The following is a 15,525-nucleotide window of genomic DNA, read 5'->3' on the forward strand; positions in this document are numbered from 1 at the left end:
AAACGTTGTCACGACATGATAAGCAGTTCTGGCGCTTAAAAACGCAACGTACCATTCAGTCATAAATTATTCAAGCGTAGTGCTCGTCATGAAAAGAAGACAGCAGCTTAATATTTTAACTGGTGTTTACAGTAGTAGTAAAAGGCTCTTAGCAGTTATGCTAAAGGCAGTGAGATTTGGCATTGCATCCTACAGTCACTCTGTTTGGAACATCGCAGTTTAGGTTACAAGATTGATAAGAGTCTGTTAATACGTGAGTATGGATCAACTCAACGTTTGGGACAACCAAACAGCAGTGTAAGCAAATCATTATTGTTAGGTTACATAGCTGTCTTTTCTCTAGTCCTATAGGCCTATCACAAATCATTATTGTTAGGTTACATAGCTGTCTTTTCTCTAGGCCTGGGCCTATCACAAATCCTTAATGTTAGGTTACCATAGCTACCTGGGCCTATCACAAATCCTTAATGTTAGGTTACCATAGCTACCTGGGCCTGTCACAAATCCTTAATGTTAGGTTACCATAGCTACCTGGGCCTATCACAAATCCTTAATGTTAGGTTACCATAGCTACCTGGGCCTATCACAAATCCTTAATGTTAGGTTACCATAGCTACCTGGGCCTATCACAAATCCTTAATGTTAGGTTACCATAGCTACCTGGGCCTGTCACAAATCCTTAATGTTAGGTTACCATAGCTACCTGGGCCTATCACAAATCCTTAATGTTAGGTTACCATAGCTACCTGGGCCTGTCACAAATCGCCACATCAGCTCATTGGTTTCTTTTTTTTTTTTCTTTCCCTTGTTGGCGTGTTGGGTAGTGAAGCGATAATGCATTTAAAGCAGTGTTCACGTGTTGGGTAGTGAAGCGATAATGCATTTAAAGCAGTGTTCCGCGTCGCGTGTTGGGTAGTGAAGCGATAATGCATTTAAAGCAGTGTTCACGTCCGCGTGTTGGGTAGTGGCGATAATGCATTTAAAGCTGTGTTCCGTCCGTGTTGGGTAGTGAAGCGATAATGCATTTAAAGCAGTGTTCCGCGTGTTGGGTAGTGGCGATAATGCATTTAAAGCGCAGTGTTCCGTCGTGTTGGGTAGTGGCGATAATGCATTTAAAGCAGTGTTCACGTCCGCGTGTTGGGTAGTGAAGCGATAATGCATTTAAAGCAGTGTTCCGTCCGCGTGTTGGGTAGTGAAGCGATAATGCATTTAAAGCAGTGTTCACGTGTTGGGTAGTGTTGGGTAGTGAAGCGATAATGCATTTAAAGCAGTGTTCCGCGTCGCGTGTTGGGTAGTGAAGCGATAATGCATTTAAAGCAGTGTTCAGTGTTAATGCATTTAAAGCGTCCGCGTGTTGGGTAGTGAAGCGATAATGCATTTAAAGCAGTGTTCCGCGTCCGCGTGTTGGGTAGTGAAGCGATAATGCATTTAAAGCAGTGTTCACGTGTTGGGTAGTGAAGCGATAATGCATTTAAAGCAGTGTTCCGTCGCGTGTTGGGTAGTGGCGATAATGCATTTAAAGCAGTGTTCACGTCCGCGTGTTGGGTAGTGGCGATAATGCATTTAAAGCAGTGTTCACGTCACGTGTTGGGTAGTGAAGCGATAATGCATTTAAAGCAGTGTTCCGTCGTGTTGCATTTAAAGCAGTGTTCAGTGAAGCGATAATGCATTTAAAGCAGTGTTCACGTCGTGTTGGGTAGTGAAGCGATAATGCATTTAAAGCAGTGTTCCGCGTCACGTGTTGGGTAGTGAAGCGATAATGCATTTAAAAGCAGTGTTCCGCGTGTTGTTGGGTAGTGAAGCGATAATGCATTTAAAGCAGTGTTCACGTCGCGTGTTGGGTAGTGAAGCGATAATGCATTTAAAAGCAGTGTTCCGCGTCGCGTGTTGGGTAGTGGCGATAATGCATTTAAAGCAGTGTTCACGTCACGTGTTGGGTAGTGGCGATAATGCATTTAAAGCAGTGTTCACGTCCGCGTGTTGGGTAGTGAAGCGATAATGCATTTAAAGCAGTGTTCACGTCCGTGTTTGGGTAGTGAAGCGATAATGCATTTAAAGCAGTGTTCCGCGTCCGTGTTGGGTAGTGAAGCGATAATGCATTTAAAGCAGTGTTCACGTCACGTGTTGGGTAGTGAAGCGATAATGCATTTAAAGCAGTGTTCACGTGTTGGGTAGTGAAGCGATAATGCATTTAAAGCAGTGTTCACGTCACGTGTTGGGTAGTGAAGCGATAATGCATTTAAAGCAGTGTTCCGTCGTGTTGTTGGGTAGTGAAGCGATAATGCATTTAAAGCAGTGTTCACGTGTTGGGTAGTGAAGCGATAATGCATTTAAAGCAGTGTTCACGTCACGTGTTGGGTAGTGAAGCGATAATGCATTTAAAGCAGTGTTCACGTCACGTGTTGGGTAGTGAAGCGATAATGCATTTAAAGCAGTGTTCACGTCGCGTGTTGGGTAGTGAAGCGATAATGCATTTAAAGCAGTGTTCGCGTGTTGGGTAGTGAAAATGCATTTAAAGCAGTGTTCCGTCGCGTGTTGGGTAGTGAAGCGATAATGCATTTAAAGCTGTGTTCCCGCGTCGCGTGTTGGGTAGTGGCGATAATGCATTTAAAAGCAGTGTTCACGTCGCGTGTTGGGTAGTGAAGCGATAATGCATTTAAAAGCAGTGTTGGCGTGTTGGGTAGTGAAGCGATAATGCATTTAAAGCAGTGTTCACGTCGCGTGTTGGGTAGTGAAGCGATAATGCATTTAAAGCAGTGTTCACGTCGCGTGTTGGGTAGTGAAGCGATAATGCATTTAAAGCAGTGTTCACGTGTTGGGTAGTGAAGCGATAATGCATTTAAAGCAGTGTTCACGTCACGTGTTGGGTAGTGAAGCGATAATGCATTTAAAGCAATGTTCATGTCACATGAGCCAGAGCCGATATGGCCAGAGCTGCTTGCTCAGTGAAACACAACTGTGCAAACATTCTGAAATTTTCCAACCTGCAATACCCCTAGTGAGCAGCAGATGGCAGAGGTAGGCACGACTGGGTGGGTCCAACAACAGAGGAGCAGCACAGGGGCCATGAGGTCACAATGGGTCGCTCAACAACATGACTTACAGGAAATGCAGCCTGGACCGATAAACAGCCCAGATGTGGCCCAGATGTGGCACCTAGCCCTGGGTTTGACCTACAGGCTGAGGCCCTGTTCAGCAGTGAGATACCCAAGCACACACACACACACACTCACACACACATGCACACACACACACACATACACACACCTCACACACACACGCACATACACACACGCACACACACACCCCCCCCCCCCACACACCATATGTATACACAGTGCGGGTTGAGTAACAACGGGCAGCCATTGATTTCCAGTTGGTCATGTGACCTGTTTTTTGTTGGCTCAGTTGGGCAACAGTGTAATTCCCCGTGTAAAGTCTGACCGGAGGCTGCATCAGACGCTGGAGGTCAATGGGGCAGCTGCAAGCTCCTCTGGGCAGAGTGGTCAGATCAATGATTTAGCCAAAGCAAGCAAAGCAGAGAGAGTCTGGATCGGCAGTCCAAGAGAACTTCAGCCTCTGGATCTGTGGATTCGGCAGATGTGCTGTGTGTGCTGTGTGTGTGAGGATTGGTGTGGATTTGTCCAGTGTGTGAGTTTTGTCCAGTGTGCTGTGTGTGTGAGGATTGGTGTGGATTTGTCCAGTGTGTGAGTTTTGTCCAGTGTGCTGTGTGTGTGAGGATTGGTGTGGATTTGTCCAGTGTGTGAGTTTTGCCCATTGTGCTGTGTGTGAGTTGGTGTGGATTTGTCCAGTGTGCTGTGTGTGTGTGTGTGTGTGTGTGTGTGTGTGGCTGCAGAAATGTCTGCGCTGCTCCTCTTGTGTGTGTGGATGCTCTCCCTGGGCCGTGATGTTGTCGCACAGGACAGAACGTGAGTAGCGTCTGATTTCTGCACACACTCATGTTGTCGCTCAGCGTCTGATTTCTGCACACACACTCATGACACACACTCATGTTGTCGCTCAGCGTCTGATTTCTGCACACACACTCATGACACACCTCATGTTGTCGCTCAGCGTCTGATTTTCTGCACACACACTCATGACACACACTCATGTTGTAAACTCAGCGTCTGATTTCTGCACACACTCATGACACACACTCATGTTGTCGCTCAGCGTCTGATTTCTGCACACACACTCATGACACACACTCATGTTGTCGCTCAGCGTCTGATTTCTGCACACACACTCATGACACACACTCATGTTGTCGCTCAGCTTCTGATTTCTGCACACACACTCATGACACACACTCATGTTGTCGCTCAGCGTCTGATTTCTGCACACACACTCATGACACACACTCATGTTGTCGCTCAGCTTCTGATTTCTGCACACACACTCATGAGCACTAGGAAAGGTGCACACACACTCATGAGCGCTAGGGAAGGACGTGAGCACACACACTAATGAGCGCTAGGGAAGGACGTGAGCACACACACTCATGAGCGCTAGGGAAGGACGTGAGCACACACACTCATGAGCACTAGGAAAGGTGCACACACACTCATGAGCGCTAGGGAAGGACGTGAGCACACACACTAATGAGCGCTAGGGAAGGACGTGAGCACACACACTCATGAGCGCTAGGGAAGGACGTGAGCACACACACTAATGAGCGCTAGGGAAGGACGTGAGCACACACACTCATGAGCGCTAGGAAAGGGGAGGCATCACAGGTGTGACACTCAAATCAAACAGTATCCCACAGTTAGCCAAACCGTACACTCAAGGAGTAAAATATCAACCAGGATTTGCACAACTATAAGCATCACACTTTTTGCAAAACAGTAGACACATTTATTTACAAAACTTTATTTATTTATTTGTTTGTTTATTTAAAAGGGACAATGCACATCATTTGCCATTTTTTGTTTACACTCAAAATGTAAATGTGCCAGAGTCAGCAAAGAAGCTAATTAGTGGGTTTGATCCAGCAAGCCCACTATTGTTCTTCTTAAGTTTTCTTATTATTATTAGTGGGTTTGATCCAGCAAGCCCACTATTGTTCTTCTTAAGTTTTCTTATTATTATTAGTGGGTTTGATCCAGCTATTGTTCTTCTTAAGTTTACTTATTATTAGTGGGTTTGACCCAGCTATTGTTCTTCTTAAGTTTACTTATTATTAGTGGGTTTGACCCAGCTATTGTTCTTCTTAAGTTTACTTATTATTAGTGGGTTTGATCCAGCTATTGTTCTTCTTAAGTTTACTTATTATTTATTATTCCTGTTCACCCACTTTTTGGCCGAACTACTGCTCCTAGACCGTTTGAGCTATCGACGCAGTTCGAACTCCAAAAATTCAGGCCCGAACCGGTGTAACTTGCTTGTTACTTTCGTGTCGCTGGCCCTTGTCGTTTTCGCGGTATTCCTGCTTTTCGGCGTTTTTGGGCCCCATTGAAATGAATGGCGGAATGTTCAAGGATTCTAATTCCGATTGTGACATCACAGCTCTAATTGTTTAAGCTTGTGTGGGTACCTGATCTGCACGGGTTACCAGATCTGCATGATTACGTCACAAAATAAATAGAATACATTCTGATTGGTCTATTAGCCGTTGCACTTCCAGAATTTCATTGGTCAGAATGTTGTTTGCTGTTCGATAATTCGCCTGAGTTTATTGTTTTCTGTTGAAGGACCCAATGTACAGGAAGGAACGCAAGTGTCTTTGAAATATTGAACTAGCCGGCAAGCCGCCCAATCACCCAAACACCGATAGGCTATACCTACCGTTTTTGTAATATAAACAAATAAAACATTAGTTGCAGTATTAAATTGCAAACTTCTAGCCTGTCAAACCTTGAAATAATGAACTACCAGCTAGCCACCAAACATCAATGTACTGTCTTAGTTCTAGGAACGTATTTCCAACCTTAGTGTAGACTATGTCACTTAATAGCTAGCCATCAAACATCGATGTTATGTATGTATTTCCAACCTCTTACGTGTCACTTAATATTAATTTCTATACAAACCAAGGCGGGTAGTTCCTAAAGAAACACAAGCACCCACACCGTGTATCTAAATTAGCTATGTACCAAAAAAATACATGTTACCGTGACTCAAACAGCTGTAAATAGTGTTGAAGGCTGCGTGTAGAAATCCGCTTGGAGCTCCAGTGGAAATTTGAATTGCGAACTTCTAGCCTGTCAAACCTTGAAATACAGAACTACCCAGCTAGCCACCAAAACATGCAGTCTTACCTATTGTTTGTAATTTAAAGAAAACATTTGTTGCAGTAGGCTCCTAAATTGCAAACTTCTAGCCTGTATATACAGCTCTTCTATTTCTTATCCTGCACTGCCACCTAATTATATATTATCGCTTACAGCCCGACAACATTCGTCAATGAATCTTTATGGGCACTGAGGTGACATGAGGTTAAAACGAGACCCTCGATATATCGGACATTACAATTTCTGTAATATGATTTACATGCAAACTACCGGAAACGTTGACGTTGTTAACCCAACCCTTGACAAAACCAAATCAGACTAAAGAAATTGACGAGCTATACATGTGTGAATAAAATGGGCAGCAAATTAAATTAATTTCTGTGAATCTTACTTTAAGTACCTTTAGTTTAAACCAATGTTTTCTTAAGTTTAAACACACCACTGTTGTAATATGATGTCTAGGCTACCTTTGCTTCTAATTAAATATACATTTCTAAAATACATAATTTCTAATATCAGCTGATTACACACATAAACAGTAAAATAAAGCTTGTCCATACATTTGGAAATCCATTACCACAAAAAACAAAACAATTCCAGAGAAAACAGTGGACATGTTTATTAGTGTCTAAAGTGTTCCACAATGTGTGTTGCATCTTGTAAAGATATTCATGAGAAATCAAGCTTCAGTGTCCATGTCTGGTTGGTGCCAGTCCAAATGTAGATCACTGTCTCACTGTCCATTGAGGCCTGTCAACCTGTGAAAATAAAACCAACAATCAGTGTTTTAAACCGGTTTTAAAAACTGTGGAAGAACTTTAGCTTAAAGGTCTATAAATACTGAGAGTCTGAAATAAGGTTTTGTCTCTTTAGTAGTTTATTAATCTCTGTGCAAAAGAGGTCTCATAACAGTGTTTCCTCTCGTTTATTTCAGCATGGCGGCCCACCACGTTTAATTAATACCGCCATGGTATCAGAATCAGGGCAGACGCACAATGTAGCTGCAGTTGCTTTTTAAACTAGATGTACCGCATAGCGGTACAAAATATGACCGCCGCTCAATCCTGTACATCCGTTCTGCGAAAATAAATCACACTAATCAATTTGTATCCATCTTTTACTCCAACCCCCACTCTTGAAACTTTTGTGTATGCTTGTTTGGCGTGCCTGTGTGTGTGTGCGGCTGCACAGAAAGTAGCCTACTGGCGCTGCAAAGGTGAATAGATTGTAGAAAAGCCAAAAAAGTTGTAGTATTGTTATAAAACCTTTAAAATCTCTAAACAATCACAAGAAGGGCAGTTCATCACAGTTCATCCATTGCAACTGGATTGATGAAAGGTCACTTACACCTGTAGGCTACATTGTATTTGGGAAAAGCAAAAGGTATCAGCATGTTATATTTTTATTTATTTATTTATTTATTAATAAACAAAAACATCTGTCAGTTCCATGCAGTTTTCAACAGCTATCAAAAACAAAGGTCATTTTTGGATGGATGGATTTTTTGTGAATGTGTCTTCTTCTACATAAGATTTTAGTCATCTTTAGTTCATGTGATAATTTGTGCATTGACAATAAAGTAAGTAAGCTTACCAGTAGTCTGAAACGAAATGCAGTTTTACATCTAACCAGTGGTGCAAATAACTGACATGTCCAAATGGGCCTTCATGAAATGTGTCGCTAGACTGTTCATACACATTTTAACGGGCCAAGTTGAAGAGCTGTTGTCCGTTATTGTTCGTGCAAATATAGGCTGATTCATTTTCCCTTGCATTGTGTAACTACGGCCCATGGTTAGTCTGGCTTTCACCATACCAAGCTCAATCTTTTAAGAAATCAAAAAAATAAATGCGGCAGATCAGGCTGGATTCACCCAGCCTAGTCCATGGTAAGCCCGATATTGTTTAATTTTCGATTGAGATATCCACGCTCTGGCTATTCTAAATGCAAAAATGCATCAGGGAGTTATGACAAAACCGTAACTGTTAACAAACTAGATCCTAATAGAAAGCTATTAGCTTCCCTAAGCTACAGGTAGGCCTATAAGGTAGGCCTATTTACAACATAAATTGTCAATAGGCTATGCTGGCGACATATAAAATCTCCTTTGGAAACCAATGGCTTACGCCTTACAGTATCAAGCGGACTTAAGCTGCCACATCGTGGCGAAAAGTTTTAATAAAATTCACGCAGCTCCGTGAATCACGGAAAGCGCGAATGAAGTAGTCACTTCTAAATGGGACCCACTACACAGTAGCTTACGGTCTGTTGCTAAAGCAGCCATAATGAAAGCCATAATGAAGGTGTCATTGTTTGGATACTTAACACATACATGCTTTTTAATCTCACAGACTACTACAACTACCAAGCTGGAATCAAAGCACATCGATTCCCCTCTCACACCCTGCACGCACTTAAAACAAATAAACAGGCGTCTCAGTCTCACGCATGTATAGCCATAGGCAAAACTGTATCAGACCGGTGTAACGTTGGTAAATCTTCCATTGCACAGAATGATTTTTGTAGCACGTGCAACAAATAATATTACGATTATGTGTACAGTCCTGCCTTGGATACATCTCTCAAAGTGCGCTCTAAAATATTTGGTTTAGATGTAGATCACGGGTGCGTTAATTTTGAAAATAGAGTATTAAAGTAGCCTAGTGGGTGTTTGGGAATGAACGTTAACTCAAGATGCTTTTTGAGACTTTTTGTGGTCCTAATGCAACACTTTACAAAGCACTGACAGGGCCACCAAGTGAGGCTATGTTCAATTCAACTCGGTAGCTTATCCGTCTGGTCAATAGCCTCGCATTCACGCCACTTTAATCGGAGCATCACTACTTTTTACATCAATTATGGTGCCAGTTAACCTACATACTCCATGGGAACATGAAAGTAAGACTTGTATAGTTGAAAGCCCACTCACCACGTCAAGGTGCAGGCCACGAGTGGGGTGTTAGTAGGACAAGACACCTGTCTCTGCCGGGAGTAATGTGGAGTGAATGCTGAAGGTGGTCTTTTCCGTTGAGGCCTGACGGACAACAAAGAACAACAAAAGACAAACAAAGTTAAGACAATCATTGACAAGGACATACAAACTTCACAAGGACATACATAGAAAAGCATGACCACTGCTGTGTATAACATACATCGAACTAGAACAGGAAGTTTTCATGTGTTATCATGTTTATGATAAAAATGTAGTCGCTGACGCTTTTAGTCCTTGGTTAAAACATAATTCTCATGAATCTCTGTTTCAGTTGGTTTCACCTAGCTGGAGTTACCAGGCAGCCACAGCGCTACAGTCTTGGGGCATGAACATGGGCAGTAAGTGTAACGGCTGTAGCTGCCTGGTAAAGAGGTCTATGCGAAAATCGCAGGAATTCCCCTTTACTATTTTGGAAAATCGTAGAGTGTTAATGTAGCGGTAACAGATTACCGGCGGTTCTCCCCTCGAAACACACAACAATACAACGACGTAGTATAAAAATATATAGTTTATTAACAATCAAGTTTTAAAACACAGTTCAATAAATAGCCTATGTGAAGTTCACGACCCAATTGCAGTATAAGACCAGTATGAAAGAAATGAAGGGCCACAGAATAAATCAATAGCCCATGTAAGTTCACAGCCTGTTTAGAGTATAGGACCAGTATGAAAGAACTGAAACTACAAAACAAATCAATAGCCTAGTATATTTAAATACCACATTCTGGAACCCTCTAGAGGAGGGAGATCTCAGGCTATAATGGGGTTAGGCTCCATTACAGAGGAACCAACCCGAAAAGGGGTGTGCGTTTTAGCCAGGGGCTCTCCCTGAGTATATGGGCGCTACTAGGGGTTGCCTAAGGCAACCAACAAGGAAGGCTAAAGAGGTAAGCTACAATACACAAGAACCACTCACAAAATGGTAATAAGACACAGCAACCTTTTGTAACAAAAAAAAGACACGCAAGCATATACGTGGTGACCTAGAGGAAATGCTAACACAAGCTGCTACGCTACAGAAAAAAAACACTATAAGAGTAGCCAACCTGCAGAGTATATATAACTCGCTAGAGCCTCGCTACTGACACACGTCAAGGGTTGGCTCCCTCTGCTGGCGACTAGTGGCAATTGTACGTAAACACCTTGGGGTAAGCAGGTTGTGGGTGGAGCCACTGATACTATTTCCCCCCAACTGAGCCTACACTACAAGTGGCAATATTAAGCACTACACACCAAGCACAGCACACAAATTATGTAGATACCCCACACACTCGCACACACGTGATAAAGGAACATTTGTCAGTAGGTAACACAATCAAGCTAATATTGTACCAGCGGCAGCCCTTCACTACTTGACCAAACCCTGCAATGAATCACATACAATACACTAATAAAGGGGAGTTGAACTGGGTGAAGGGAAAACAATATATTACTGTCCAGTGCCACTTGTGGCCCAACCCCAGGATTGAAGAGCCGTCTTTGAAAACAGTCTGGGTGATATCGTCCCACCAATCGCTGTCTCTTTAAATGCGTGGCCAGACACCTCCGTCGGGATTCCTCTAGTGGTGTCTCTGCCCCCTTGACTTAACGATGCAAAAATCGGGTGCGTTGAGAAGTTTCAGGCTGGCCGTCGTCACGGGGAGGAAGGTCGAGCTCGTTCGGACTGAGAAATAGAGGGGAGACGCCGCTTAACGCCAGTAGACAGTCAACACAAACACACCGCGCATACACAGGCAAGGCAGGGCTACTTTCCTGTAACGTGTGGATTTGAGAGCGTTGTTTGGGGTCTTTCCAATTCCCTCTGCTGGACGGATGTTAAAGGGGTCGCGGCCTCGGGCGGCGGCAGGCGTTTAAATCAGTGTGATCGGTCGTCCTTCGGGTCCCGTGCAGATCCACAGTGCTTCTTTTTATGCAGTCGCTGCACCAATCCTCGTTGTTCGTTGATCACTTAATTATTTTGGCCAGCTGTAAAGAATGGCTCACAGCCAACCATGGTAATCACCCCAATTCAGTCCTGTCCCACCCCCCGCATAGTTCAATGTTACACACACACACACACACAAAACCATCAACCCATCTAGAGTCCAATTTATATGAAGTTCATGTAGGCTTATGGTCATACAGTCTTAGCAATGCATCCACCCTCTACATTAATAATAGGAAAAAAAAAAAAAAACAATATGCAGGTTACAAGACAGCCACAGCACTACAGTCTTGAGGGCATGAACATGGGGGCTCATGAGCATGCCCCCAAGAGTGTGGTGCTATGGCTGCCTGGTACAGAAGGTCTATCTCTCTCCGGAGTGGACAATGGAGAAAAACGGCTTAGCTTACTCCGTTTATGACAGAAATTAACTTTGGTGCCAACATGTTGTAGAAACACAACCCACAACACTGCCTTTATTTGGTGCAAATCTCCTTTACTTTTAGTTGGTTGGGCTATAGTCCGCTATTCAATAGGCACAATGTTTTTTTGGCCAAGTTTTGCTTTAATCCAATTTACCTTCGTTTCTACTAGTCGTTGCTTTTTTCCCCTGCGTCGAATTGCGATTGAGTGCGCATCTAATGTAACAGTGGTGTCTCTGCGGAGACATCCACTCTCCATGTTTCATTTTTGCTGTTGTTGCGAGCGAACTAGTAGGCTACGATATGGGAAATGCTTTCAATACGATCTGTATTTCCTTTCCCGATACACGTAAAAAAAACCCAACGATTTCATAGGTCTACAACTAAGATTGACTCGATCGAATGATGGCCACAGGAAAACCCATTCATAAGTCCTAATAGCTCGTCGCTTTACGCGCAAATGGTTGACCACAAACCAGAGTCTACTAATGAACCGTGGCGCTTAGCTATAAACTGAGGAAAAGGTTAATAAACACACATGTATTAACTCTACCGATACACGTAAAAAGATTAACGGTTCCATAGGTCTACAACTGTAAGATTGACTCTAACCGAGAGTTGGAAAACCCATTCACAAATTAGACTGTTAGCTAGCCACTGTTAGACTTACATTTCTTCTCACGAAATAACTATGCTAGGGTAACATTACTTATAAGACCAAAGGACTGATTAACGTTGTTTTCATGAGAGGAAGTGATAGTTGTGTAACTTCAAAAATGTTATCAAGCAATTGTTATGGTAAATTCAAGTAATTCATGTACTTACCTTGATCGGTGGAGAGTTGTTGTTAGCTGGAGGGTGGTGATCTGCTGTTTCCCACGACAAGGTGATATCCAAGAGTAGTTTTTCAGAAAATATAGCTTTTGGCTGAGGATTGCTTTTGACAATGAAAGTGCTACTCTGAGAGCGGCATGAAGAATAAACTTCTGCTGCAGTTATACTTATATGATGTTTCCACTAGCATACGAGCTAGTTTTCGGTTGATTTCACTACTGTCAAACAGCAATAAAATAGCATTAGCTAAATAACTCGCAAATATAAGCTAGTTTACAGTTGATTTCACTACTGTCAAACAGCAATACAATAGCATTAGCTAAATAACTCGCAAATATGAGCTAGTTTACGGTTGATTTTACTCAAAGATCCTTGATTACTAGCAAGATAGAGCAACGTAATTCGTTACTATGGGAGCAAAACGGGACAGTTCCAGTCTGCATAAGTGGGAGTGTCACCTTACGTCACTAAATAAACTTTCTCTCTTAATAAGCAATAAGAACAGATAAACATAATTGTGTTCACAGTATTATTGTCTATAATCATGTATGATACCAATGAATCATTCTTTAGGACATGATATGAATAATTTAATTAGTCATGTGAACTGAGCTAGCTAGCTAGCTAACGCTAGTTTAAAATGCTATACAAGTGGATGGGAGTAGCTATGGCAATACAGCTATGCGCTAACAAGTGACTAGTAGTTGAAGGACTTCGCTTAAACTTAATATACTGTTGCAAATTCACTTGAGTATAAACTATCCACTTTAACTAATGTCAGTAATGTTATTCAGCTAGTTGTCATTTCAAAGAAATTACACTTCTCCGTTTAAAATGTTACCTTAGCGAAGAGGCTAGCTAGCATGCTAACAACCGGACAGTAACTGGCAGCAGCATGGTCTGATATTAAGTTATTTTATTACAAATCCGAACGCTAAAAAAATACACTTTTAGGCTTGAAATGATCCCAAACACTTACAGATTATGACAACATTTTCCAAAAAACCCTCAACAAATCCAGAAAGACATAATGACCAATTTATTGGTAAAATTCCACAAGTCTCCATTGACATTAGTGCAGCGAGGGTTTACTCTGGTCTGCATAAAGGGGGATTTTCCCCCTTCCCCCTTGCAATAATCGAACGCGGAAATTGTCGAATGTTTGCGCCTCTCGCTCCGCTTTAACCCTCTCTGTTTTACTACTGTCAAACAGCAATGCAATAGCGTTACACTTAAGAAACATCAAAATAGATCAATGTTTATCCTAAAGTTAGCTTATTTTCCCGCGATTACAGCAGGGTTAATCAGACAGCGTTCAGAACCCAGTCGTAGGTGACGTCACACAAACCAGCCAATCACACCACTATTGCTGTGAAAGGGTCCACTTTAAATATTAAAACTTTTACCTCAGAATTGAAGCGTAGCTTGAGCAGCTACGCTTCAAACCCAGCCGAATTCTACTCTCGACTTTGGACGAATGAGGTGGCGACACATCATCTATTATGACATAATCATGCAGATCTGGTAACCCGTGCAGATCAGGTACCCACACTTGCACCTGGAAGAGTTCTAAGCCATCTGGCAATGTCTAATGGGCTTGGCTGGGCTGTCTGCGTATATGAAGGTGTGTGCATGTAACTTTTGACCAGTATGTCTGATTTTCATAAATGAGGTACCGTTGGAATCCTCGAATCAAGCCCAGTTCAATGCCTTGCCAGCACCAGTTCTAAAGGTAATGTAAAAAAGATGCGAAGCGCTCTGCCATCTTTTTTTAAAGCCAATCCATGTTGATACAGGTCATTAAGAAATATATATATATATATATATATATATATATAAAAATATATATATATATTTTCCAAATCCATTCAGCCCAGTTCAATGCCTTGCCAGCACCAGTTGTAAAGGTAATGTAAATAAAGATGAGACAGCGCGAAGCGAAGCGATTTATTTTTTAAAGCCAAACCATATAGGTCATTATTTTCCCAATCCATTCAGCCCAGTTCAATGCCCAGCTAGCTCCATTCAAACCTAGTCATGTGTAAAATTGTATAGATTATAACTTTGAGAAACACACATTCATACAGATGTTTAGTACATCCACGCAGTACTACCATTCATGTTAAGTTACTCATCATTGCCCGGCAAGAAGTCCACAATCAATTCAATCGTCAATTGCCACGATCTGTGGAGCTTACAGACAACGTTAAACTAGTACAGGTTCTGTATGTTATTTAAAGCCGACCTAACGATGAGTCCCTTCATGACGGTGTGTTGCAATGCATTCTGGGTGCTGTGCTGTGATTAGAGTTAAAATAAATCGCTACCAAGGCTCCAAATAGCAACACACTTACACCATAGCATAATGAGGGTATCTACATGTAAACCGAAGCATTGAGAACTGTGTAAGTCTACAGGCAGTTTATTAAAAAGAAAAACAGTGCCGTTCACGTCTCGTTCACATATACAGACGGGCGCCATCTTGGGAAAACACAACTCTCTGGGATGTGGCGGAAATCTCGCTATTGTGTTTCCTGAATTCTTACAATCAGGCATTCAAATTAAATGTAATTAAGTAGCATATATATACTCTATAAGTGTGTGATGCTTGCATCCCAAAACAACGGCACCCATATAATTGCTGTTGTTTTGAGAAGTATTTCTCATGCAAGCATCATGCAACAATGTAAAAACAATGAAACTAGTGTAGGCCTAATTATATTTTACATTGGTAAAGCAGTACTCTGATGTGCATGGTTTCACAAACTTTTGTGAACAATCTTAGCACTTTAAACATTGACTGTTTTGAAGTGCATGTATAGCAATGTAGTATAAAAATAATAATTGTGATATCATTACAATTTGATAGGGGTTGGGAGGAGGGGGTGGGTTCATGTAGGTGGGCTCTATGACCCCAAAGTATGCCTTGACTGGGCCTCAGGTCAAAGAAGTTTGAGAAATGCTGATGTAGACAACAAAGCAGCAAGGAGGCGTCGTGTGATCATTTAAACAAGTTTTATGACAAGGTCGATGAGGGTGGGAAAAATCGTACATTTCTGTGCAAACTTTGCCCGCACTTCAGTCACATTCAGTCACATTGTCTGTTAAGAAAATGCA

The 15,525-nt window shown here is 42.2% G+C and overlaps 1 protein-coding gene across 1 annotated transcript in view; it reads left to right on the forward strand.

Annotated features, from left to right (window-relative positions):
• The first annotated feature begins 3,795 nt into the window (after positions 1–3,795).
• c5 (complement component 5) overlaps positions 3,796–15,525 on the forward strand; it is a 102,791-nt gene continuing 91,061 nt past the window's right edge. Inside the window, exon 1 of the mRNA XM_048244588.1 lies at positions 3,796–3,929. Coding sequence (XP_048100545.1) covers positions 3,859–3,929 — 71 coding nt within the window. The 5' untranslated portion in view covers positions 3,796–3,858. The remainder of the gene's footprint in view (positions 3,930–15,525) is intronic.

Source organism: Alosa alosa, chromosome 5, assembly GCF_017589495.1.
Source record: "Alosa alosa isolate M-15738 ecotype Scorff River chromosome 5, AALO_Geno_1.1, whole genome shotgun sequence".
In the NCBI taxonomy this organism is placed as follows: Eukaryota; Metazoa; Chordata; class Actinopteri; order Clupeiformes; family Clupeidae; genus Alosa; species Alosa alosa.